The sequence below is a fragment of the Procambarus clarkii genome, chromosome 75 (genome assembly GCF_040958095.1).
Source record: "Procambarus clarkii isolate CNS0578487 chromosome 75, FALCON_Pclarkii_2.0, whole genome shotgun sequence".
NCBI classification, from domain to species: Eukaryota; Metazoa; Arthropoda; class Malacostraca; order Decapoda; family Cambaridae; genus Procambarus; species Procambarus clarkii.
Genome location: NC_091224.1, coordinates 23,159,814 through 23,187,515, shown reverse-complemented (window position 1 = coordinate 23,187,515; position 27,702 = coordinate 23,159,814). Strand labels below are relative to the sequence as shown.

At 36.1% G+C, this 27,702-nt stretch overlaps 1 protein-coding gene across 37 annotated transcripts in view; it reads right to left on the bottom strand.

Moving 5' to 3' along the window:
- Window positions 1–327: 327 nt before the first annotated feature.
- The window catches only part of Chi (LIM domain-binding protein 2 Chi), a 202,763-nt gene continuing 175,388 nt past the window's right edge, over window positions 328–27,702 (bottom strand). For 12 of the 37 annotated variants that reach the window (XM_069313316.1, XM_069313322.1, XM_069313315.1 and 9 more), the window contains 2 exons: window positions 17,053–17,103; window positions 328–2,933 (listed from right to left, as the gene is read on the bottom strand). In XM_069313316.1, the coding sequence (XP_069169417.1) occupies window positions 2,643–2,933; window positions 17,053–17,103 (342 nt within the window). In that variant the 3' untranslated portion in view covers window positions 328–2,642. Of the gene's footprint in view, window positions 2,934–10,543; window positions 10,608–17,052; window positions 17,104–22,713; window positions 22,784–23,074; window positions 23,127–27,702 lie in introns of those variants that run through there. The other 25 variants (XM_069313318.1, XM_069313320.1, XM_069313321.1 and 22 more) reach the window with 16 other exon arrangements.

Below are 27,702 nucleotides of genomic sequence, written 5' to 3'. Positions count from 1 at the left end.
CCATCAAAGTCTAAGTTATCCATGTTTTGAACAGGCTATATACAGTACAGTATTTACAAGTCAACCCATTGTTGGGCTTGATGTTACTATGACTGACCGAATACAACAAGAAAGAACATTGCCTATAAAGTCATACTGTACTCCAAAAATTTGCTTATACTGTACATTATTTTATAAGTAATACCTTTCTCTGGCAGATTCAAATCTGATCATTGCATTTGTAGTTCGACATGCAGTAACTATAAATGTATTTGTTTCAGCCTTTCTCCGAATGGTCTTGAGAGAAGAATGTAACACAAACAATAATATGGTTAATTAGAACAAGCATAGATTAAAAATATTTATTATCATCACTCACTCTAGAAGACAAGAAATAGTAGCTTCCTTTCGGGAAATCTTGGCGACCAATCACATCCAAACAAAGATTTGTACACTTTACAAGAGAGGTAACACAAGAGAGTTCTTGGGAAGGAGTCTTGATGTGAGGAACTGAGACAGGTCAACACCAAACTCCAGAGAATTAAAGTGTAGTCTCACATTCAACATTCACCATAATATACACAGAGTTTGTGAGAAATGCCTCATCCTCTTGATATGGACTGCAGATGTGAATCTATAAGATTTGGAAAATCTGTTTCTTCTTAGGCAACAAGTGTTTATTTTTTGTTTATTATCAACGGGTTTCATGAATTTTCAACAAGAAGCATTTTCTCAGATTACAGTAGTTTTATTTAGGTTTAATTCAAGAAAATTATTTTTCTATTGACTCTTAACTGATGGAATGTTTAGGAGGCAGAGGCTCATAAACCAATTATAAGTCGACACTCGGATCACAAAACGTAACAAAGAGCAAATATGATTGATCACTGATAATTGACCATTAAAGAGAGTTCACAAATTAATATATAATAAAAAATTAATATGCCATATAAACACTCGATAAGAAAATAGAAAGGAAATAAATGTTATTTAGGGACATTCAGTTTTTGTAAATAATCAAGCTGTGGGAATATGAGTCGCACAAAAACCAATAGGCAAAATATTTTGCTTGCAAACTCCCTTTGCATATTGCTTGTACAGTAAAATATGTATTTTGATTAGAGAAAAACTTAAAAAAAAAAAAAAGGCAACACTACTTCTGGGAAAATTTGTACAAAGATACAAGTAACTGTCTTTCATGAAGTTAGAAGAAAGTTGAATAATGTCATATACTCTGCCAGTCAACCACAGTCTTCTCATTTGATATAAAAAGATAACAAATGCATTAAAATATTCAATATATATGAGCCAAAAATATAACCTAAATAAATGATCAAGTCAGACCAAAGAAAGCTAAAATATACAAAATTATATATAATAAAAATATGTTCTTAAATGAGATATTTTAGACCACAATAGTCATAAAGGGGATCTTCAAAATAGTAGAATATATGTGTCACGTAAGAGAGCACAGTTGAATACCTACACTTGTATACCTAAACTTTGTCTTGGGAATAATGGAATCAAATTATACTGTAATAGCAAAATCTTCTGTGCAATATAACACATGCAATAACAACATTTCTGCCAATGTGATAACTGAACGTTATAAATGCATGTTCTAATTATAAATACCATTACCAAAGAATGATTTTTTTTGCACAGGATACTTTCCATACCTGGAAATATTGCTAGTGTAGGCCATGTACCATACTTAAAAGTTATATTACTACAAATATACACATACAACATAAAGACTCGCCGATAACATTCTCACCAAGATTCATACAATATTGTTCACATGCAAGCCAAAGTATAAATACTTTACAGGAATGGTTCACACAATGGACTTTCAGCCATAAAACATGAACAAAAAAGGAACAACTACCATCTCTCATGACAAGCATATTTGCAAAGGGTCAGGTCTCACTCTTCTCAATGACACAATATTAAAATATTAATGGCTCTGTCTTAGTCACCAGAATGACAATATAACTCAAAAGAGAATGTAATAACCTTGTAACTCTGACCAAAACATTGGTCCCTATTAATTTCTCTCTAAATAATATAAAAGTTACGAAGCATTCACAAGTGTGCACCACTGTAGGTATGACAACAGGTCACCAAAGAAGCTCCAGGTAAAATGAAGAATGCTCTTGGTTACCCAAGTCCACACATCATCTGCCTTAGTAGCTTAAATCACCTTCTTGCAGTCAGTTATGAGCTTGGTTCCTGGGAAGGAACATCAATCATTGTTGTATAAAAGAAGTCAGCAGGTTTTCATCCCTGCATATATTTAGTCCACAGTTCAATTTTAAAGTATTCTACCATGAAACCCTTACATCACCATAATTTTCTAAATCAGTCATCTTTTATAACATAACTTTTTAATTTATATTTTGATATTTTTCTATTAAAATAATGAAATCATTAACATTTCAATTGATTAAAAATGCTTCACTGGTGTGTTACCAACTACTTTGTAATACTTGTTGGCATCCACCATCTGCACCACTCCAGTTCTCCTCTCAAGGATAACTTCACCATAGGAGGAATGCCCTACATCTGGGGTCATTCCAAATAAACATTGCCATTCCTGAAGCTATGCATTCATTCTTAGTCTACTTCATATATGAGAAGCTAAATGTGTAAATTTGTGTGGGCTACTGACTGATTGCTGGACTCTTCTTATCAGTCTCCTGGGGTTGTCGTGCAGGGTCGGGCCAAGGCCCACCGGGACCACCAGTCATTGGTGAATTGTTGAACGGCGTGGGTCCAGCAGGGCCGGGTCCAGGACCCCCGGGTCCCGCTCCTTGCGGCGCACCGCCATTACCACCGTCTTCAACGCCCGTGGTATCATACTGGGTGTTCTCTAGCCGGGTTATCAGCCGTTCGTCTTCATCTCCAAACTCGCCACCCATCAGGGACGGCTCGCCAACCACCATCACATCCTGCTAACACACACACCACACACCTCAGTATGCACATCACTTCAACACTGAAATAAACTTTTATCATTCTTAAGGTTTAATGTACTGTACTTTAATGTACAACAACCTAACATGAATCAGTAATTTCTGATATAGGAGTAAAGTTAGAATTTGATTGCTAGATTACCTACCAATACCAAATACCTGTACAATTAAAAAAAATTAAAACTGGCATGACATTATCTAGAATTAAAAATGATCCCCATTAACACTTTCTCTGGCTCAGTGGGCCACCCGCATCGCACCGGAAGGTAAGGTGGGCATTGCTGGTGAGCACACAAACCAATGTTAAACTCTTTCACTTACAATGTTTATACTTAATAGAAGAATAAGCAAAAATGAATGCATGACGCCAAGAACGTCATTCCCCGAACTGCATGTATTGTTTTGATGATGCTGAGAGCGTCATCAGGACCCCAAAGTATTAAAAATAATTCCCATTGAAAATGGGAAAGTAGAAAACTTTTAAAATAAAGTGCAATACTATACACAACTTACACTTTATGAAAATACTATAATTTATGCCAAAACACTTTCTTATTTGTTGTGTTGTATATTATTACTCATGAGCAAGTACAAAACCTATCAGAGTATGGTGTCACTAAACACTGCCAGCTTCACACAACCTATCAGAGTATGGTGTCACTAAACACTGCCAGCTTCACACAACCTATCAGAGTATGGTGTCACTAAACACTGCCAGCTTCACACAACCTATCAGAGTATGGTGTCACTAAACACTGCCAGCTTCACACAACCTATCAGAGTATGGTGTCACTAAACACTGCCAGCTTCACACAACCTATCAGAGTATGGTGTCACTAAACACTGCCAGCTTCACACAACCTATCAGAGTATGGTGTCACTAAACACTGCCAGCTTCACACAACCTATCTGAGTACAGTGTCCAATGTGATGTCCAAAGGACTTGGAAAGGATGGGAAGGAAGAGGGATCGGAGAGGTGAAATTCTGGAAGACAATTTGGGTGTCGAGAGAGGAGGCTTGAAAGTTCAGTGGCCTAGCTTCACACAACCTATCTGAGTATTGTGCCACTAAACACTACTATCTTCCTTACATAACCAATATACCACTAATCAGATATCTGACAGGGAATACCCATTGGGTTGTTAATAAATATGAGTATCTGATTCTGACTGCTATTGTAGTGGACAAGCTGCTTAGAGCAATGATGTTTATTTTCTGGTAATATAAATAACATACAGTTTTAACTTACTCATATTCTTGTGTGAAATATAGACAAATTCAAAACATTAATAACATATGAAGATGCTGTAGTTTCAAAACTGCATATTGCAAGATAGTGCAATGGATGTCATGCCACAATAGAAAAAGAAATCAATGCTGATTCAACACTGTAAAGTACTTGCTGTACAAACTACTGCCTCAGCATCAGTCTGTCTGTAGCCCTTCTCTCCACCATTAACTACAATTACACCAAATCCTCGTTTCATTGCTAATGTGTGTGTACTGTACTCACATTTTAGTACTGAATAAAGTATATTTTGTCAAGGTTTTCCTCTTGCCTTTTGCCATAGCACTGAAAAAACATTACCCTTACTATAATTGACTTTATTTTTTATTAGGATTCTTCCAAGAAAACCATATTGCACTCGGTCCATAGAATTACCCAAATCCTGCTAGCATTACATAAGTAATGAAGAAATATGGTATATTTACTTACTATAATGCTGGTCCTGAATGCAGAACATGATCAAAACATTTTCACTCTGAAATAATCTAATTTCATAACGAAATTAGAAGTAAATTTGTAGCAGGTGACACCATATTAAGTCAATGTTCCAAGCGATAATGTTGTGGAGCGACTTGTCCAAGATATATTGTCGCCAGGAGAGAGTTTGCTGGCATATCAGCCTCCTGTACACAGTGATCCAGTCGTCGCACTTCTTTGCTCAAATTGTCACAAATTTAGGTAAGGTTAGTTTGGGTTAAGTAAGATTAGTTTGGGCTAAGTAAGGTTAGTTAGGGCTAAGCAAGGTTAGTTTGGGCTAGGTAAGGTTAGTTTGGGTTAGGTAATGTTAGAGTCAACTTTTCAAACCCATTGGCAATATATCTTGGATAAGTTGCTCCAAAACATTGTAACTTGGACCCTCGACTTCCTATGGAGTCATCTGCTACATATTTACTGTACTTCTAATTTCATAATGAAATTAGAAGTATTTCAGAGTAAAAATAGGTTTGATCATGTTCTGCATTCAGCACCAGCATTATAGTGAGTAAATATACCATATTTCTTCATTACTTACGTAATGCTAGCAGGATTTGGGTAAATTTGGGTGGATTTGGGTAGATTTGGATAATTCTGCAGACCCTATTGCACTTGGAAGTACTGTACAAGACAGTACAAAAATGACACATCTGTTGTCTCCCTTATCTGTATATTGTGGGGGGTTGAACGAGAGCCCCAGTGGGTCTGTTTTCATACCGCAACACACAATTTCGACGTAAATTTAATAGCCCTTTTTTCCTACTAATAACTATTTTAAAATTCTCAAATCCTCATGTAATATATAACAAACTGAATAAACCCCCCTTAATATATTACAAATTTGCTAACAATATCCTTAACTACCCAAAGAAATATGCAAGTCAAGACATGTAACTGTCCTGCATCCTTACATTAATACAGGGTATAAATAATAATATACAATGGAACAATAGTACATTATTTACAAGATTATTAACATTTTAACTTCATGATAAAATGTTAGTAGTTGCTATGTATTAAGTAATTATGAGTAGGCAGCACCAAGCCTGGAAGATGAACCAGTATCGTCTGCGGTGCACAAGTCAAAAATACTAATTATTATTCAGGATGCCATTACTGGTTTGCATTACAAATTTGCTTTTAAATACAATTTAAAGTAAATTATATTTAACTAATAATGACAATTATTCACAAAGTTAAAATATTATTAATCTTGAGGATAGATATATTAACTTATAATGAAAGTTTGTGAATGTTAAATAAGAGCTTAATGAATAATGTTAATTAGTATGCACAACAAGTCCATAATTAAAATTCACGAGGTATGATGTACGAGGTTTGGCTTTTAATAAAAAAGCACTACGATTTGTTGTTTCCCATCTCTTGTATGACTTTCTGATTCATTTACATTTCTTCAGTATAATGTGCGAACTTTAGTTCCTGCCATATTTATTCACTCTGTTTAGATTACTTTTTCCCTGTCAAGATATTACTGCGAGATTGAGCATTTAAGAGCAAATTTGAACAGGGTTGCACCCCAGAACAACTACCTTAACATTATTCCTAAATACTCCTACAGTTTTATACCCACAAATACAGTCATGTGCAGAATGCTTAGGAAGAGCCATCACGCAACAAGGTAATCCAAAAATGTAAATCGCACAACGTAATTGAGATTATTCGTTAGGTCAAAACATGGTATTTGGGCATCATGCAGGAAAACATCTTTGTTTTGGATTTCTCACACCTACTTCCATGAAGGTGAACATAACCTCACACACACACACTCACAACTTTAGTATTCAAAACAAAATTGTGCAATTAAAATTTGCAGCATCAGAACTTACATACAGCAGAGGATCCTTGTACAGTATACAATATACAGCAATGTTCTATATATAACACACATTGAAAGGAAGAGAGGGAAAAGGGTAGGGAGGAGGAGGAAGGACAGAGGGAAGAGCGGAGGAGGAAGCAGAGAGGAGAACATGGTATTACTACCACACACAACACTGTGGTTGTGTGAGGAGTCATATGAGGAAGCCAAGAGCAAGAACGTCAACAATAACCGATAAAGCACATCACGCCACAATAAACAGTGTAATAACACTGTAATGCTGCTTCCTGAATGACAATGTTAATGTGATTGGCTCAACTCAGTGTGTTCACACCATTTTATTTCTGAATAATTATCAATTATTTATACTGTATACATAAATATACATGAATGATTTATTATTGGGGATTTATATACATTTAAAACTATATTTATATAGTGTATACAGTATATACTGTATTTACTGTCCAATATATTTGCTCGTTGAAATACTTCAGTGCTAACAGCATTAACTTGTGATAGATCATTTTAATCACATTTTATTGTGTCAAATTTTCCTAACCTAACAAAAATGGAGAGAGAAAGAGCCTGCGTGTGGAGTGCCTGAGGTTGAACACAGCTAGGGGGAGGACAGGAGGACACACTTCCCCAGCAGGGGGACACGCTTCTCTCACTTCAAAATAACCAACTACAATATTTCAGCCACAAAACTACCCTGTAACACTTCTCAGAAAGCACACAAGAAAGGCAAGTAGCAGATGCAAGTTAATATATATGCAGAACATAATACTTTAGTATGAAATACAGCACATTGTAATTTGCAATTGTTTAATAACATGAAATTAAATTGACAAAACCCAACATGCAACATAGAGCATTTATTGCGTTAAGACTCTAATGCTCTATTGCAGCCACAAGTGCCACAGCAGCCATGCATACAAATCTTCTTTGAATGGTGTTTCTTATCATTAGTGTAGAAATTTGTAATTCCACTTCATGCTATATCAAGTACTGTATTGCTCTTCCTGAACGTTGCCTTCCTATTACTGTTCCTGAACGTTGCCTTCCTATTACTGTTCCTGAACGTTGCCTTCCTATTACTGTTCCTGAACGTTGCCTTCCTATTACTGTTCCTGAACGTTGCCTTCCTATTACTGTTCCTGAACGTTGCCTTCCTATTACTGTTCCTGAACGTTGCCTTCCTATTACTGTTCCTGAACGTTGCCTTCCTATTACTGTTCCTGAACGTTGCCTTCCTATTATTGTTCCTGAACGTTGCCTTCCTATTACTGTTCCTGAACGTTGCCTTCCTATTACTGTTCCTGAACGTTGCCTTCCTATTACTGTTCCTGAACGTTGCCTTCCTATTACTGTTCCTGAACGTTGCCTTCCTATTACTGTTCCTGAAAGTTGTCTCCATACAGTTCTTCAAAATAGCCTTCATAAAAACTGTACTTCCTGAAAGCAGTGTTTGTGACACATTAAGTACAGCACAAATGCTTCTGTAAGGAAGCAATAATGAACTCTTGGTAATTGTATGCTGAGAAAGTTTTCAATGAGAAGCCATTCAGTTTAGTGTACAATACTTTCTTACATATAAGTAATAACCCACTGTATAGTTGAAACTAAACTGCATGATGCACACAAACAAAACTGATCAATACTCAAACAGATTAAGAAAATAAAAATATAATGCCAAAAAGCCTTCAAGTTTTAAAATACTGTACTGTATATTTTGCAATTCATCTGCTTGCAATATAGATACATCGTCACTGTCCCCTTTTTTCCTTTGTAATGAGGCATCTGTCAGGAGACTGGTTAATTATACTTTAACTGACAACCAAGTCCTTTGGTAAAGTAACAATGAGGTCATTACAGAGAGTAATCACACTAACGTGACGTAGCAATGAGAAAATCCGTAGGAGCTGTGATGAGGATTCGAACCTATGTGGTGGGGGTTCCCACACACACTAGACAACTAGACCACAACATCCATGTCGTGGCCTAGTTGACTAGGGCGTGTGTGGGGGAACACCCACCGCATAGGTTTGAATCCTCATCACAGCTCCTATGGATTTTCTCAATGAGGTTATTGGTACCTTATAAAGTAATACAATATTTGTGTAACCTTCGGGTTAAAGCTTACAATCACGGCTAAACTTCCCAAATGTAAAAGTAATATTGGAGAGGCTATGGCCCTGTGGTCCTACATGAATACAAGGTTCATTCCTAGAGGATGAAACACACTGTCTTATCCTTTGACCAGCTGAGAGGCTTCAAAAGCTACACTCAACTGCCTTCTGGGTCATTGGAGCACACAGTCACCTCCTTTATCAGGAAAAGGTAGTGTTCCAGGGGTAAATTGTATGCAGAGCATCGAGAGGGCAATATAGGAAACTTCAACCAAATATATTTCTGTATAAATATTCCAAGTGGATTCCATGCATTCACATTCAGTATTAATGAGAGCCAGCACCATTCCTGCAAATCATTCACAACAGCCCTCCACTGCTGCACAAAACTGCATGTAAAATATTTACTGTAAGTTGCCATGGATAAAAATGTTCATCCATAACACAAACTCCTTCCATTTAGACTTGTTTACTACTACTGCTCTGTACTGTACTGTATTGTACTCTGTGCTGTACACGGCTTTTATCCTGTAAATACACATGAGGAATTACATTCCTCATGTTTTTCTGCACACTTATCAAATCATTATCTTCTTCACCTTCCTATGCTGCTGCTCCCACATACCATCTTAAGACACACACAATATTATGACTTTGCATTCCATGTCTTACCACAGCATTGTCATTCCTTATTTCAATTTTACTTACACACTCTTTTGTAATCACAGAGCATATAATTTTGTATTCCTTTTTTATTAATCACAGAGCATATAATTTTGTATTCCTTTTTTATTAATCACAGAGCATATAAATTTAAAATCAACAACAGGTTCCAGCATGTCTCCAGTCTACTATATTTCATAAGATTCTATCACCATTACTATTGTCCACATTCACTACTGTATTCTTCTTTCATACTCAATAAAACTTTCAAGTAATATATGTAAACAGGTTTAAATTATTCTGTTAAAAAGACTGCATGATTAATAAACACTAAATATAATACAGTATAGTGTACTGTAATGTTTCCTATCAGGCGCTTGCTTCACAAGCTTCTTTAGTAGACTTCCCTCGTCTCTTTAACCTTGACTTCCCTTATAGCTCATCCACACACACACACACACACACATACATATATATAAATACTGACCCAAAATTAGAACATTATACATTTACATTAGACCAGTCACTCATTACACCTTGATATACTGTACTACTATAAAAAATGTCTTGGGTTACATGAAACAATGATCCATCAGCCGGCTTATACAAACTTTTTCCATGTGCTTCTCTGCCCTCTCAAGTCAAATACTTCATTACAGCAGACATGTTACGTATGTCTTTGTTACGTACAATTTCTTTAAAAGAAATATACTGTATGGTGAATTGCCATACAGCTCCCTCTGGCTTCTTGATAAAAATCTCTCATAACTTCTACCACTCTTTTCTCCCTCCTTTGTATCACTCTGAAGGGTCAATGGCTGCATCTTCCTCTGGCAAAACCAACCTCAAGATGATTTCAGCCTTTCTTTTTATCCTCTGGTTAATCCTGTGCATCACATTATTATCTCAATTAAGTTGGTTCCTAAAGGTCTTCACACATTAAAACATTTGGAAAGTGTATGACCTAGATGATGCCAACCCCGGCCCCCTTGTGCTAAGCGAATGTGCCCCCCCCAAGCCTAATGCCACCCATGGGCCCCTTGTGCTGAGCGAGTGTGCCTCCAAGCTTGAAACCGCCCCTGGCCCCCTTGTGCTAAGTGAGTGTGCCACCAAGCGCACTGCCAAGGTAACTGCTGGCTGGCTCCCTTTGTGTTAAGCGAGTGTGCCTCTGAGCTTGCACCTAAATTAGCTCACCTGTTTTGCCACTGTATGTCTTCTAAAACTTTCCCATCCTCTTCGAAACATGCTCTTGTTCAACCTGTCCCGAAGAAGAGTGAGAGTTTTAATCTCTATAACTATCGCCCTACTGCCCTCACTTCTATATCTCAAAAGTGCTTGAAACTATCTATAGCTAGATATGTTTTGATCGTAGCCAATCAGAGGAAGCATATCCCACCATCCAAACAATATTATGAATACATGTATCCTTAAAAACAAAAATACTCCCCCAAATATTGTTTATTGAACCAGGTACTGTATAAAGAAACAAAAATACAATTTGAAAAAATAGTTGCCACTAGATTATTACTGAAAAAAATCCCATTTTCTTAGGTACACATACTGGATAATGAACTACTTTACTATTCTTTCAAAAAAGCATAGTGAAATTTAACTTTCAATATGCAAACCAGTGCTGCCTTATTGTTTTAAATAGAAGTAAAATATTAGTGATTTTAAATTTTAGAAAATATATTTAATTTATAACATACAATATGTACTGTGTAATAGTGAGTGCAGATAGTGAGTGTACACACACACACACACGCCAGAGTGCAGGTGAACAGTGGTGGCGATACTGGCCTCAGAGTACAGCTTCGTGAATGTGACAGATCAACACTATGGCAAGGTGAATTTTGTTGCTATTTTCCTCATTCTCTCTCTCATGTACCGATTAAATGTAAATTATTCCAGTAAAAAATACTTTTCACTGTGCTGCATATAAGGAGGCAACTGCTAAAATTATACCTTTAGCATAGATGTTAACATGATTTAGAGTGCAGTACAGTATTTGTAAAATTATATATGTGAGAGGTGTTAAAATGCACAAATAATAAATAAATGCAATTACGGTACATAACGTGAAAACAATAAATAAGCGAGCTACCTGCGGGTACACGAGCAGAGGCAGTGTTGCCTGTTAAGATATTTGTGCATCATTTCTACGGAGCATAAATACATTAGATTGATCCCGCTCTCTTGCCAATATATTACAGACAGGTCTATAAATACTGGAATATTAATACCAAACATCCATTTTGCATTTAAATTTGCTTTATACAATACAGTATATTTGAGGGAAGGAAGTGGCAGGAATGCATATAAAAGAAATTCAAGTAGTATTTTATTGGTAAAGGAGTGAAAAAATTTAAATTTTGAAGGTCTCTCAAATGTATCCATTTTTTCTCTATAATGTGTTATTGTACCTAAAATTCAATATTTACTACTGGTAATTCATTATTTACAGGACTTTCCTGGAATGAAACACTTATGTAAAACATGGCAGGATGAACTAACAGAACATAACATATTCCTCTACAGATCATTTGGCCAAGACAGACGTGTCTTGTGTACAGCAAACATGTGGCAAGTGGGAGTCAAGTGACACTACCACGGTAACAAGACTACTCAAGTCTGAGGTTAATAAAGAGCAGTGCTAGTAGTTCTAGTATTGATAATGCCAAATGTGTCACATGGTGATAACCTTCAACTTTTTACAGTACTAGTATCTCCATTAGTCCAATAAAAACTGTTACGAGTAAAAATGTTGATATACTGTAATTCATTGTTGGAAGACAGGCAGCCAGTGTATGTATATACAGGTGTATGTATCTGGCTTATATCGAGGTTACCCCCACAAGGTCAAATTACTGACCCCCCTCCCCCCCAGGAAGAAACCCCACAACAAGCTGACTAAATCTTGGGTGCCTAATTACTGCTAGGTGAACAGGTGCAATAGGTGATAGGAAAACCACCCAACCATTTCTATCCCGCCTGCGATTAGAAACTATAATTCCCGATTGTAAGTCAAGAACCTGACTACACTACCCAGGACCCAAATATACTGACAAGAAATAATTCACAATTAATTCATTGTGTCGGAGGACAGGAAGCCAGAGCATATTCATACACTTTAGTCTTATATCGAGCCCCCCCCCACCTCCCTAATTAATGGTGGAGATGCACGGTAACGACCCCCGTACCTATCACCATCAGAGAGCTGGATCAGGCCGAGACAAACACACACACCAATAATGGTAAACAGACTTATCTTTTCAAACGCGCTGTTATGTACATAGTTATGCATGTATTAAAGTGTCTGCTGAAAGCATCTACTGGTATCATGACTTTCCTCTACATTATGTAATTGTTATCAGATTTCCCATGATATGCAATGACACCCAGTATAATCACATGAATAACAAGATGTTTTAAAATGCAGATTGGTTACACAAGTACTAGTACAGTATATACTTAACAGTGAACATAGATCTGTCTTCCTTTATTTTAATGCACAAGTAAAGTCATCTATGCCTTATATACTGTAATATGCTTGTTTATAAGCTAACAAACTTTGAAATGCAGTACTACTATAGGAAAGAAAAAAAAACATTGTGTGAATAATGTTGCATTATGTGTAGATGATAATGAAACAAATACAGCAAGCTCCTGCTTAATGGATAATGAAACAAATACAGCAAGCTCCTGCTTAATGGCCCTTGATCTACTGGAAACTAATATACAAGTGAATTCTAGTTCAGTAATAAGATAATTGTGATTTACTTGCCTACCTGTTGTTGGTTCTGGGAATCAATATCCCCAGTCAATGATCCCCTGGCCTAGTCTATGATCAGGCCTCCTGGTTGGTGGTTTGGTCAACCTAGCTGTTGAACACCATTACTTGCATTCTTATGTATGAATCACAGCCCAGTTGATCAGGTATACTTTGGCAATGTTTATAAAGTCCTCTCTTGAACAGTGAGAAATTGGCTTGTTATGCCCCATATGTTTCGAAGGAGAGTGCTGAAGAGTCTTGATCCTTTAATATTGATAGAATTCTCTCGTGGTATACCTACTGTACCTCTGCTTTTCATCAGGACTATTTTGCATTTCCTGTCATGCTTTCTGGTCTCATGATGAGTTATTTCCATGTGCAGATTTGAAGCCAATTTAATATTTTTCAAGTTTAAATTATTACATATCTCTCTCTCCTGCACTGTACAGAGAATACAGATTTTGAAATTTTAAATGTTTTTCAATAATTGGCTAGTTATGCCCCATATTTTTCGAAGGAGAGTGCTGAAAAGTCTTGATCCTTTAATATTGATAGAATTCTTTTCTGGTATACCTACTGTACCTCTGCTTTTCATCAGGACTATTTTGCACTTCCTGTCATGCTTTCTGGTCTCATGACGAGTTATTTCCATGTGCAGATTTGAAACCAATCTCTAATATTTTTCAAGTTTAAATTATTACATATCTCTTCTCCTACACTCTACAGAGAATACAGATTTTGAAATTTTAAATGTTTTCAATAATTTAGGTGTTTTATTGAATAGATTCATGAAGTAAGATCCTCTGCATATTCTCCAAGGCAGGAACTTCACCTGTGAATGGGGTTGTTTCTGCATAACAGTATTCCACCCTAGAAGGCACTGTATTAAAAAATACCACCAATGGTTAGGCATCTTGTTTGAAAGCTACTTGTCACCCAACTTGTCATTTTTTTTTGCAGTTATGATGTCTATTTGTTTTGTGAGTAGGTATGCGTGTGTGTGTGAATTCATAGAATTATGGCGCATGCTACTTTGCTTATTTTCTTGAAGCAGTGGCTTAGGTTTGTTTTACCTGACTGTTGTTTCCAGCTTTAAAGCAGTGCATGTAATCAAACATGCATGCCGGGTCACCCCAGATGCCTGCATGCTCAATGAGATGACAAAGATGAGCTAAAAGCATCATAAACTACTGTGGTCTAGAAGGTAATGTGGACATCTGGAGTGATCTGAGAGAAAATTTCAATTCCACAAACTGTAGATTTTCTCATATGTCAAACTATTGTTATTTCATTGTGCAACACAGTAATGTTTTGTATAAAAAGAGCAAAAATGTAGTCAATTTCAACAAAGATTTATTGCTAGAGTTCAATATGAATCTGTCAGTTCAAGCAGAAGTCAATATAATTTACAATAGAAAGGGATCCTATGACACATTTCTGTAACTAGTCATCATAGCCTACTAGTACCTACTAGTACCCTACTAGTACCCTACTAGTACTTACTAGTACTTACTAGTACCCTACTAGTACCCTACTAGTACTTACTAGTACCCTACTAGTACCCTACTAGTACCCTACTAGTACCCTCAACAGAACAAACCCGTACCTAACCTGACTCACCCGGGACACTCCACAAAAGCTAAGACTATTCAAATGGAGCCAGCTGCCCAATTTTCTTTTGTAATGTTTATTTAATAATATATTTGATAAAGTGTGTATACTATAATAAATAATAAAAATAAATAATATTAAAATAAGATATAGACAGTAGCATCCCTGGCTATTCATAAGGGATACATTCCTAAGACGCTCACTAATGGAATAAATGTGAATTTTTTACAGTGCTAATATTATCGGATTATAGCAGAAATGGAAATAGGTATGTCAACATACAATCATCAAGTGATGAATGTAATGAAACACCACTTCCTGGTTGGCATAAAGTGGCTACCCCAAGTTTAATTCTGGTACCCCCAAGCCTTAGCCCAGTGCACCAGGCCTCCGAGACATCTGTGGTTAATCAGGACCGGAATACAGATTAATCATAAAATTGGGGAAATTTAGCAAAAAATCATAATAATGAGAAACTCTAGCCAGCTGAACTATCATACAGATAGGCAGACATGCTGGGCACACATCGCCGATGGAAGACGTGCAGTGATTCACAGATGATGCTAAAGTACAAGGCTCCCAACATCCACAGGCTGAAGGTCACAAAGAGTATGTATTATTATTATTATTTATATATATTCTTTTTTTTTATGAAATGAGAAAAATGTCTTGTCCAGATCAAGAGGCCCCAAAGGGAAGAATAAATCTTGTGCACCACCCGGAGGTATTTTGACTGAAGAATTGGCTATTAAGAGTATGTAGCCTGAAACCTTCTGGAGCAGGAAATACAAGCCAATACCAGGAAAAGTAACCCTAGCCATGGTCAGAGTGCAATGCAGTGCTGCAGCACAAGCAATATAGGTGGTGTTAACACAATCATAAGTCATAAATAAATACAAAGCAATGGTGAATAGTGGAACTAATGTTCCAGGGAAGCCAGCACCAATTAGCTGAGTAGCAAGTAGGAGGTCATGGGCCCAGCTGACAACACCAGATGGAAGAGTGAGGGGACAGGCTGACACGGAACCTCAGGTGACCTGGGTTGCCACCAAGTGGCAGTCGGGCACATCACAATCAAGATATTTATGCTGCAGTATTGATTGTTTGCCTTGTTTACTTAAGGATGCCTTATTTCCTTCAGTCACTTGTGTCTATGTTTCCTGGTGGAGTTCCCTAGGTGTGTGGTTGATCTCTGATCCTCTGCAGATATTGGTCCTGGTTTGCGGTATGCGACTGATGGGGTCTCGGAGGCCTGGTGCTCTGGGCTAAGGCTTGATATTACTGTACCAAGGTTTACACTTAAACTGCTCCTGGCACCTTCAAGAGATGGACTGACTGTGCTCCTGTTGCTATGAGAGATTTAATGTGCTTCATATTATTCAAAATTCCTAGAGATTCTATGTGAATGAACAGTAATTCAACACTAGGGATCTCTGACAGTCATTTATTATATTCAGAAAAAACCTTGAAAGGCTTAGTTGCCTTCTAGGGGATTATTAAACAAATTGGTACCATGTCAGGTGCATCAGCAATCATTTACTGACACCTATGGTAGCAAATACTGATGCTACTGTATACACAATTTCAAGCATTGTTATGGCCCAGGAAAATATTTGTGATAATGAGAAATCTATTATAAATACTGTACTGTAGTTTACTTGAAAATTAATTCTCAGAATTTGACATTTTCCACATTTCTTCTTTAAACTATGGCCAAATAAAAATGATCAGAATTTTTTCCAGGCATCAGAAAAAGATGTTTCATCATATAGAATGGAAAAATAATTTGTGTACATTTTTTATGCACACCTGGAAATCAACCTAAAAGTGGGTGTGCAGTTTAAAGGTTAATAATCTCAGGGAACCACTGAAGGGACCTCCCAGAAATAATAATACAGTACTGTACAGGCAGCCCTCATTTTGTGTGGGGGTTATGTTCCTTTAAAACCATGCAAATAACAGATGACGCAAATCAAACTTAAAGGAATGTGAGAAAAGAAAAGGTTAGGTTCCAAACTCCAAAAGTCTACAGTTTTCCACTCTTTACTTAAAAAAAAATACTGACTTTAACATTTGTACTGTATTTAATGCATCTTGTACTTTCCAGCAATAAAGTCCAGAATGCTTGGGATGTGTAATGATGCATAAATAAAACCTATGAAGTTTGTAAAACAAAAGACTAGGGTGTGTGGGTGCGCGACACTGCCGAGAATGCGATAGACCCAACGATTAGTGCGGGTTATCCGCAGAAATCCATTCTCAACCCGCATAACTCCGAAATTCATCCGTGCACTTTGAAACTTGGGATAAAAGTGCTTACCTGCGTGACTCCGAATCCGCATAATCCATTACCACACAAATCGCGGGCCTCCTGTATTTTGAAAAGAATGAATGATGTAAAAATGGAAGAAATGAGTGATGAACATATGTGGGTATGTGTTGCAGTACAGTATGTGTTGGTGTAAGGATGCATATGTGGCATTACAGTAGGTGTAAGAGGGATGTGGGTATGAGAGTAATTGCCTAAGTGTGATTAGTTACTAAAGTGCAGCTACAGGATTAGAATTAACCCCGTGATGTCCCATCTCTATATAATCATCGTTATATGATTTTTTATGCTCTTTGTGGTTTTGATATACTTGTACAGTACCATCTCAATTAATTTATTCCATCCATTTAGCACTGCAAAAGAAAATATATTTACAATATACTGTATTACTGTATATCTGAACTTTTACTTTCTTAAATAGAAACTATGACCCTCTTGTTCTGAATGTTATGTATTTAAAACGAATACCTCCTTCTATAAGATGTAAGGAAGTATTCATTCCCTGTACAGATAGTCACAAAGTGGAATGCACTGAAGAAGTTGTAGCCAATTCCATCCATAACTTAAAAAAAAAGATGAAATCACTCATGTTGAGAGAGATAATAGTGAACCAGGTATAAATGATGAGCAGCAGCAGCAGCAGCAGCATAAAGAGTTAGATCTAATTCTTCCATAGTTATTGATAGGTAAGCACTAGTTTTGGCATATTGAATGTGTATACAGTAGCCACTTTTCCACAGTAGCTCATGTTTTTAAAGTCTGGGAATTGTCTAGCAGCATGTCTTTACTGCTTTTCTAATTTATTAATATGTCTTTTGAGATATGGTATAATACAACTGATGTGTATTCTGATTTAGTCTCATAGGTTGAGAAAATTTGTTCATGCATTTCTCATTCATGTAATTAAAGCTTATTCCAAAATTATCCAGAGTACTGTAGAGCCGACGTCTTTTACCATGTCCTACTGACTACTGACGGTTTTGGCCTCTACCACCTTCTCACTTGGCTTCTTCCAACCGTCTACCATTCTGTTTGAAAAAGAAAATTTTCTAATATTTTTGGCACCTTTGTTTCCTTAGCTTGAATCTGTGTCCTCTTGTTCTTGAAGTTGCTGGTTTCAGGAATTCCTTTGTCAATTTGGTAAATTCCAATTATTATTTTAAGAGTGGTGATCATATCACCTCTTTTTTTTTTTTATTCTCTCTTCTAGCTTAGGCATATTTAACGCCTCTAGCCTCTCCTTGTAACTCTTGTTTTTCAGTTCCGGAAGCTATTTTGTAGCATGCCTTTGCACCTTTTCCAGTTTGTTGATATGCTTTTTGAGATATGGGTACCATTCAACTGCTACATATTCCAATTGTGGTCACACCCAAGTCAAACAAAAGTTAAACAATTTCTTTAGTATATCACCATCCATGTAGTTAAGAAGAGTGTCTCAAGTTGGAAAGTGACGCATCCACTCCCTCGCACAATGTTCTTTATGTGTTCTTCTGGTGACAGTTTACTACCCAAAACCACCTCTAAATTTCTTTCTTTATAAGAGTTCCTTAATTCCTTTCCACATAATTTATAAGTTGTGTATGGTCTATTTTCTCAGATTCCACATTATATAATATGGCATTTATTCACACCGAATTTCATTTGTGTGGGTGTATGCGTGCGTGCATGTGTACAGTATTTATCTATGAGGAGTTACAGGATGAGAAAATTATGGTGTCCCATCGTCCCTATAATTTTTATTATATAAAGTTTTGAAGCTCCTGTTCATGTTGGCAAATATTACCCACTAATTATTTTTTTCACATGTATTACATTGTTTGCAGAAAATTTATATGATAATTTGGTACCTTTGTTTTCCAAATTTGAATCTATGACCTCTTGTTGTTGATGTATACGTGTATGTGTTGTGAATGTATGTAGGGGGGGGGGGGTGGATGTAGGCCTTGGGAAAGGATCTGTGTACATGAAGCAAATTACACTTATATGTATCTAATTAGGTTGTAGTGCAATTAGGTCCTGTACGGTTAGTGTAGAAGTGACTGGGTTCAATGATGGTGGTATGTTACAGTGAATGTCTGAGTAAAATGATATATTTTGGATTATTACAGTACTATTCATTGACTAAGTATTTAAATAATTAATAAAATGTTGTATTTAAAATCAAATAATTGAAAAATGAGTTCAGTACTGCACTGCTAAATGTCAATAGCCAAAACTACAAATCAAAAAATCCATGAACAGCAATGATCTACTGTACAGTATACTATACTAAATATAGAACATGGAAGAAACATGAAATTATATAATGTGTAAAAGTCTTGTAAACACAATAAATTCTCCCAGTGAACTTTTCATAACCCCGTATGTTATGGAACACATCATATGATGTGTTCGTTACACGTTCTACTGTTGCCCCGATACATCAACTGATGTGATGTCCCACTGTTTGAATACAGACTAGCTCTAATTTCAATCTACAGCTGTTGGCAGCGTATCAGTTGACAGCGTGTGTTTATCAGTCTAACAAACGAAAATATACAGTACAGTACTATACTGTATATAATTTTTTCCTTCCTACTACACAGGGATTTCTAACTTCATATGTACACACAGATTTTTAAAGGCTTTTAGTGAAGACTATATTTCCATGATCGATAGTACAAACATCACCAGGTCATCACAAAAGTAGGTATTTGACTTTTTTTTCCCTTTTCTTTTATATACAGATCTTCAATTTTATATAGAAAAAAATCACATCAGGGTCTGGTTTAACCCTCAAACTGTGCACCCATTTTCAGATAAATTTTCTGATGCACATAAAATTTTGTTTACAAAATTCTTTCTCCTTCCTCTTCTAATGTTGGTAAAAAAATTGAAATATTTTAGTTTGGCCATAGTGAGGAAGAAATTTTGAAAATGTCAAATTCTGATCATTAATTTTCAAGCAGACTATTTGCAATAGATTTCTCATCCCAAGTGCCGTCCTGTTCCATAAATTTTTCAAAATTTTACATGGCATCAATGGTGTCTAGCTTAGATGACCAGTAAATGGATGGTGATTCACCTGACATGATGCCAATTTTTGTAAATGCCCAGGGAGATACCCAAGGCTTTCAGGATTTTTTTCCATTATGGCAAATGACTGTCAGAGGTCGGTAAAGCCAAATGACATGCACATAGAATATTTAGGAATTTTTAATATTATGCGACACATTAAATCTCCCACAAGCAACAGGAGCATCATCGGTCTATCATTTGGGGGGCAACAGGAGCAGTTTAAGGGTTAATATATATACATCACTCAAATCTATACCAAAAACATATGGAATTTTTCAGATAAAAATTTAATTGTATAAAATTGTTCATTCATATCTTGCAGCTTATCAATCACTTATAAGTGAAATACAAAAAGCAAAAGAGGACAACGTGCCCTCGTCTCCAGAAACCAGAGAACGCAACAGAGGATTGTATATTTTTTTTATTAAATGTAACATTCTACATTATGCTAACCAAGATGTTGTACAGAGATCAATCATTAATGTCCTGTGACTTATTTCCAGTGCAGGAATGACCTGTACACCACATATTTTCCATTTCTGACGGCTTAGTACATCCGACTTTCCCGCACTCACCCCCTTCTCTTGTCTCCTCTTTCCTACTTATCATTTCCCTCTCCTGTCCTCCTCTTCTATCTCCTTTTCATCTAAATTATCACCTTACTCACCCCCCCCTCTTCTTCATTTCCTCCCCCCTCCACCTCCATTTCTTCTCTCCCCTCCTCTTCTATACCACCACCTCCTTTCCCCCTTCTTTAATGCCACCACTTTCCCTTCATCGCCCCATTTTCTTCTCCCCCTCCCTCCCTTCTTTTTAGTTTAATTTACTATATATAAATACTCATTATCTAGCATTCACAATTTATTTTTTCCAATTAAACACTTGAATGTAGAAATAAGCGAGTGCTTCAGATATAGAGGTAAGGTCAGGAAGACTGGGAGGAGTTAAGGCACCCGGGGTCAGATATAAAGGTACGGTCAGTATGACTGGAAAGAGTTAATGCACCCCGGGGTCAGATATATAGGTATGATCAGTAAGACCCAGAAGAGTTAAGGCACCCAAGGTCAGATACAGAGGTAAGGTCAGCAAGACTGGGAGGAGTTAAGGCACCAAGGGTCACAAAGCACACTCAACTTGCCAAAGTTCACAAAGTTCCTCCAATAATGATGATGGTACTTATAGCAGCTATTTGGTCAAATGTATAAATTGACCGTTGGACACAAAAAGTTTACATTCTGTATTATTGCATCAGCCGAAAAAGCATGCTAAAAACTGAAATATAACTGAAAAATCTAACATAACCAGGTCTAAATAACCAACTCTAGACTTAATATGCATTATTTTAGGTCTAATTTAGTGCACATGTACACTATATTAGGCCTAAGAAAGATTAGGTTCAGTGTTTGGCTTTTTTTTTTTTGGCGTCAATGAAATTAAGTCTGTAGTACATAATGTAAACTTTATGGTAGCAACAGTCCATGTTTGTACACACTCAATTAAATAGTTGTTATAAATACTCTTATATTTGGAGGCTGAGTTGTTTTCACTATATAAAATAGTTACGATGAACAAATCTAATAAAATCTGTTACATTCACAATACAATACGTCACAATGGGCAGACATAAACGTGAGTAAACAGACAAGAGACATTGTGTTAATATTAACATTAAATAGACTTAAAAAGGTCAGACTTACATACGAATCACAGATATGAGTTACCAAATGTCATTTAACACATATAATCCTTAAAATTACCATTAAGAGGGGGGTAGAAGACTGTACATTTACACAGAACAGTGGAAACAATGGAAACTTGCCTAAACAGAACAGTGTGGTCTTGATCCCAGTCCTTGCATCCAAACTTCCATTGGATCTGATTTAGGTTACTTTTTATGTTGCTGGCCAAGAATATTCCATTTATATTAATGTCAATTTTACAATGTGCTTTAATGCAAATAGTATTCTGATAATGTACATAGAACACTTGGGAAAAGTGCATTTTTAATTAAAAAATAATGTTTTGTTAAATTGATTTATATATTCTGGCACAACATTTTGATCCAGTGAATATACAACTCATTCAACTGGAATTCTTCCTTTATTTATTAATGCTAAAATCTGCAACCAATTTCACGACTTGATTGTAATCCTTGTGCTGTATCATGTCTTTCATTGGGCAGGGTTCCCACTGTACATGGCAAAGACATAGACAAACAAATTGCAAAACAATAGGTACTGTACTGTACGTTAAACATAAATATGGTGATGTCACACTCGAAGAACAAACTCAATTCAGCGAAAGTTTGGATGCAACGAAATTAGGATCAATTTGTATCTCAGTTGTCCAGATTAAGTGTCCTGCTAAACAAAGTAAATTGGGATTTGCTGTGCCAATATTTAAACATTATAAACTTTATATAAAGTACATTATACTTCATTAAAAATATTAATTTTCCATGTGATTTTATCAAAATATGTTATAGTAGGAACCAATTGAAAGGAACCATCTAAAACAAAATCCTGGGAAATCCGAACATATTCTAGTCCAGTAAAAAATTCTCCATACTGTATAACGAAAAATGTTCGTATTTACCGGAATTTGTGCGCTTAAGCCGCAGCCGTGCCTACTCGCTGAACGCGTCCTGGTTTACAGGCAACCTAATCTAAACCAAAAGAAAATCAAATTCGTAAAAAACTTTAAAACAAACTCAAATATGACAAATTATTAAACAAATTTTATTACCAAACAAAATTATTTTAAAAATATGCACCAAGCAGCTAATTTTTTTTTTTTTTTTTTTTTTTTTTTAGTAGACATACAGTAATAAACAGGTTGGAGCGAACGAGTCTAGGCCACGTGAGGTGGCTGGCACCACATGCTTTCCCCTCTTGTCCGTGTAAGAACTCCCGGTCCTGGCGCGAAGAATTTTAGTGCTAATAATCGCATTATTTACCATGTGAATCCATTTCTTCTTCACAAGATGTCTCAGAGCAGCAGTGCTGGTGCTGAAGGTGGGAAAAGGAAGAAGAAATATATTTCCATTGAGCAGAAATTGTGGAGGGAAGAGAGTGTTGGTGCAGTGAGGGAGGTCAGTGGTGAAGAGGAGAGCGGTGGTCTAGTGAACGCGAATGTTTATTATAAGAAATTTGTTCAATAAACTAATCACAAATTTTTCATTTTCAAATTAAAATGTTAACCGATGATTCCTCTATTGCATGCTACTGAGAAAATGAAGATCGTGTAATAAATATATTTTGTGATTTTTATAAGTCAGTGTTGCATTAATAATTTTTTTACTAACATGTGCATGTAATTATCTAACAGCAGTTACAGGATCAGAGCTATGCTCATGATGTCCCATCTTCCCAGTACTCTGTCACTGGATGCTTTGAAATGACTGACAGTTTTGGTCTCCAACACCTCTTCACTTAATTTGCTCCAACAGTCTACCACTCTGCTTGCAAAAGAAAACTTTCTAATATTTTTTTTGACACCTTTGTTTCCTTAGCTTGAATCTGTGATCTCTGGTTCTTGAGATTGCAAGTTTCAGGTATTCCTCTTTGTCAATTTGGTCAATTCCTGTTATCCTTTTGTATGCGTGTGTGCGTACGGGTGTCTGTGCGTGTATGTGCACGTGAGTAGAAAGTTAGATGGAGATACACTTAGAAGTATTCATCTAAGAATTAGTCAGAGGACTTTTTCATTTATAAAAACTTAAAATTGGTTCCAGAAACAGCACCAGGACGTATACTAAATAATTTCAATAAACTCAATAAACATCATTCTTCTATAATCATATATGTTTCAAAATTTAAAATACTGTACTGCAAAAGAAAAAACTATGGGCTTATTAATACAGTATATACATATGCAGCAATATTTTTTTTTTTTATAGGAAAGGACAAAGTGAAGACAAAACTGTCCACTCAACAATGCTCGGATAGTTAACAAATGAAGACAATATACAGCTATCCAAATGATATATTTATTTACGCTGTTGTTTCACATCAACTTCATCAGATGTTTTTTTGATGATTTGTACCAAACGAGGAACTCAAATGTTTTCATTAGTCTTCAAACAAAATTATGATAGATTGCTGCATGTGGTCACTTTTTGGATTCTCTCACTCCTCAGAAATGAGGTGCCAGATACTTGATCAACACTCTTTCTTAGCTTATCTTGGCTTCATATTTTTCATATTAAGATATAGAAATCTTCTGAACACGACTTTGTTGAATTTCATCTCGAACACTATTAGTGATGGCTTTACCAACACGCAGCTTGAGTAATGAGTTGCCACTTTTTAAAACACTCCAATAATTTTGCTTCACGCATTAACTATACTGGATTCCTTATTATTCATTGCGTTAATATGAGCGATTTCATTTATCCTGCAGATTACTGGAATACCCAAAACAGATGCAAACAATATAAAATATGATGTAAAAAATGAAGGTTCAAGTAGTAAGTTTATATGAACTAAATCAACCCCTGTCCATTTGTCTCCCTTCTAATATACAGGTACTGTATCTCAAATCGTTTATACAAAAAATTACTTAAATGTATAATTTTGAAATTAAAATACCTGTAATGTACTGTACTTGTATATATAATATACAGTATTTCAATTTGAATACAAATATACATTTAATTATTTAAAACTCAAATAACAAAACATACAGTAATGTATATTGTCAGTTTTCATTTCAAAACAATAATGGTAATACTGTAAATTATAGTAAACTGAAGCAGAGGAAGTACCGCATTTAAGTATATGTGTATGCATGTGAATGTACAAGTATATGTATACTATGTATGTTTAATTTTAAAATGTTGATTGTGTGTATGTATGTGTAATCACCAAAGTGTAATTACCTACAATTTTGTCAGTAGTTTCTAACAAACTTAACTTGTACCAACCATCTACCACTCTGTTTGCAAAAGAAAACTTTCCAAATATTTTTTTGGAACTTTGTTTCCTTAGCTTGAATCTGTGCCCTCTTGTTCTCGAAGTTGCTGGTTTCAGGAATTCCTCTTTGTCAATTTGGTCGATTCCTGTCATTATTTTGAAAGTGATCATATCATCTGTTTTCTATTTTCTAGCTTTGGCACATTTAACATCTTTAGCCTCTCCTCGTAATTCTTGCTTTTCAGTACTGGAAGGCATTTTGTAACATGCCTGTGCACCTTTTCCAGTTTATTGATGTACCTCTTGAGATATGGGTACTGTACCATACAACGGCTGCATATGGCAATTTTGGTCTTGCAAAAGTCATGAACAGTTTGTTTAGTATTTCACCATCCACCAATTCTGAAGTTGGAAAGCGCAGCATATGCTCATCGTACAATGTCCTTTATGCATCAAAATAATGCTGCAAACATTATTAGGGAAGATAGGTGTAGACGATTGTTATGCCCTTCAAATTGACCTAGATAAAGTAAATGCTTGGAGCACCACGTGGCAAATGGAATTTAATGCAAGTAAATGCCATGGCGATAGTATGGTGTCATGGTGATAATGGTACTGTATCATGGTATGATGCCATGGTGATGATAAACTCTGGGGATAGTTTACTACCCAAAACCACCCCTAAATCTCGTTCTTTATTAGAGTTCTTTAATCCCTTTCCACATAATTTATAAGTTGTGTGTGTGGTCTATTTTCTCCTATTTCACATTCCATAACATGGCATTTATTCGCATTTAATAACATTTGCCACATGGTGCTCCAACCATTTATTTTATCTAGGTTAATTTGAAGGGCATATCAATTGTCTACGTCTCTATCTTCCCTAGTATCATAGAATCATCAGCAAACATGTTCATATAATTCTGTATTTCTTCAGGTAGATCATTTATGTAGACGATGAACATTACTGGAACAAGAACTGAACCCTGTGGTACTCCGCTAGTAACACTCCTCCAGTCAGATACGTTGCCTCTGATTACTGCTCTCGCCTTTCTGTCAGTTAGAAAAATTTTCAGCCATGTCAGCAGTCTTCCTGTCACCCCTCCAGCATGTTCCAGTTTCCAAAATAACCTCTTGTGGAGGTACTCTCAAAAGCCTTTTTTAGGTCCAGATAGACAGTCAACCCAACCTTCTCTTTCCTGTAGAATCTCTGTGGCTCAATTAAAAACTGAGTAGATTTGTTACATACAATCTTTCCGTTCGAAAAACCATATTGTCTGTCCGTAATTAAGTCATTACTCTCCAGGTGTTCTACCCATTTGGTTTTAACTATTTTTTCTAGTGTTTTGACAACCACACTTGTTAATGATATCGGTCTATAATTTAGAGGGTCTTCCCTGCTAATCACCAATCTTTATACAAACTCTTACCAATCACTTCAACAAATATTTTGCTAATCACCAATCTTTGCCATATCTAGTTTACAAATCACCAATCTTAACAAAATTTGATTCGGTTCTCATTGTTTGCCTCGGTTTTCGGAATTTGTTTATACAGTACATGTATGGCGTCCACCGATATTGCTTCAGTTTACCAGTGTCTCCCGCCTAGTGATGATCTCATTTCAATTCTTTGTGAAGAATTTCATTGTTTTCTTGCTTTTTTGGTTTCTGAACATAAAAGTTCTTATTATATATCATGCCATGGGTTCCAAGAAAGTCAGTGGTAACGTTCAACCTAAGAAAATAGTTGTGAGGATGATGATAAAAGGAAAAACAAGAGATCATTCATAGTGAGACAAGTGATGTCTAACTACAGACAAGTGTTAAAACATAGGGAAAAACAAGTGTTTATAGACAGATTCTTAGTAAGATAAACAAGCAGAGAGCCACAATCAGGTCCTAGTGGTATGCCTGTAAAACGTAAGAGAGTACCCCAGAAATGTCAACACTGCTGTTATAATGGAAGGGGGATCCCCTTCCAAACACTAACACCTCTCCTCCTCCCCCGCCCCCTTCTTAACTGTCTTCCATATGCCAACAAAAAAGTCCTCAATAAAGGTAAGGTACCTAAGAGTTTTATTTTGTATAAATTGTATCTTTTAGTAATATATTTGGGGGTGTGGAACGGATTAATTCAATTTACATTATTTCTCACGGAAAAATTAGTTTCAGTTTTCGTATTTTTCGGTTTTCAGACTGTCTCTGGGAATGGATTAAATACAAAAACTGAGATACCACTGTATATTATTTGATACCTCTCTCGTCTCTTTTCTAGAGATTACATTTTGAGAGCTATGAGAAGATTCCAATAATTTAGGTGTTTTATTGTGTCTATGTGTGGGTGCCAAACACCAATACTTGCACTATCTCTTTCCAATCACCAATCATTGCATCACCTAGCTTGCAAATCACCAATCCTTGCACCACATAGCTTGTTAATCACCAATCCTTGCATCACATTTTGAGTCTCCAATCCTTGCTCCACTTCTTATCAATCATAAATCATTGCACTACATCTTGTCAATCACCAATCATTGCAGTACTTCTTGCCAATTACCAATCACCAATCCCTGAACTACATCTTGCCAATCATCACTCCTTCCACTATTTCTAGACAATCACCTATCCTTGCACTACCTTTTGCCAATCACTAATCCTTGCACCACCTA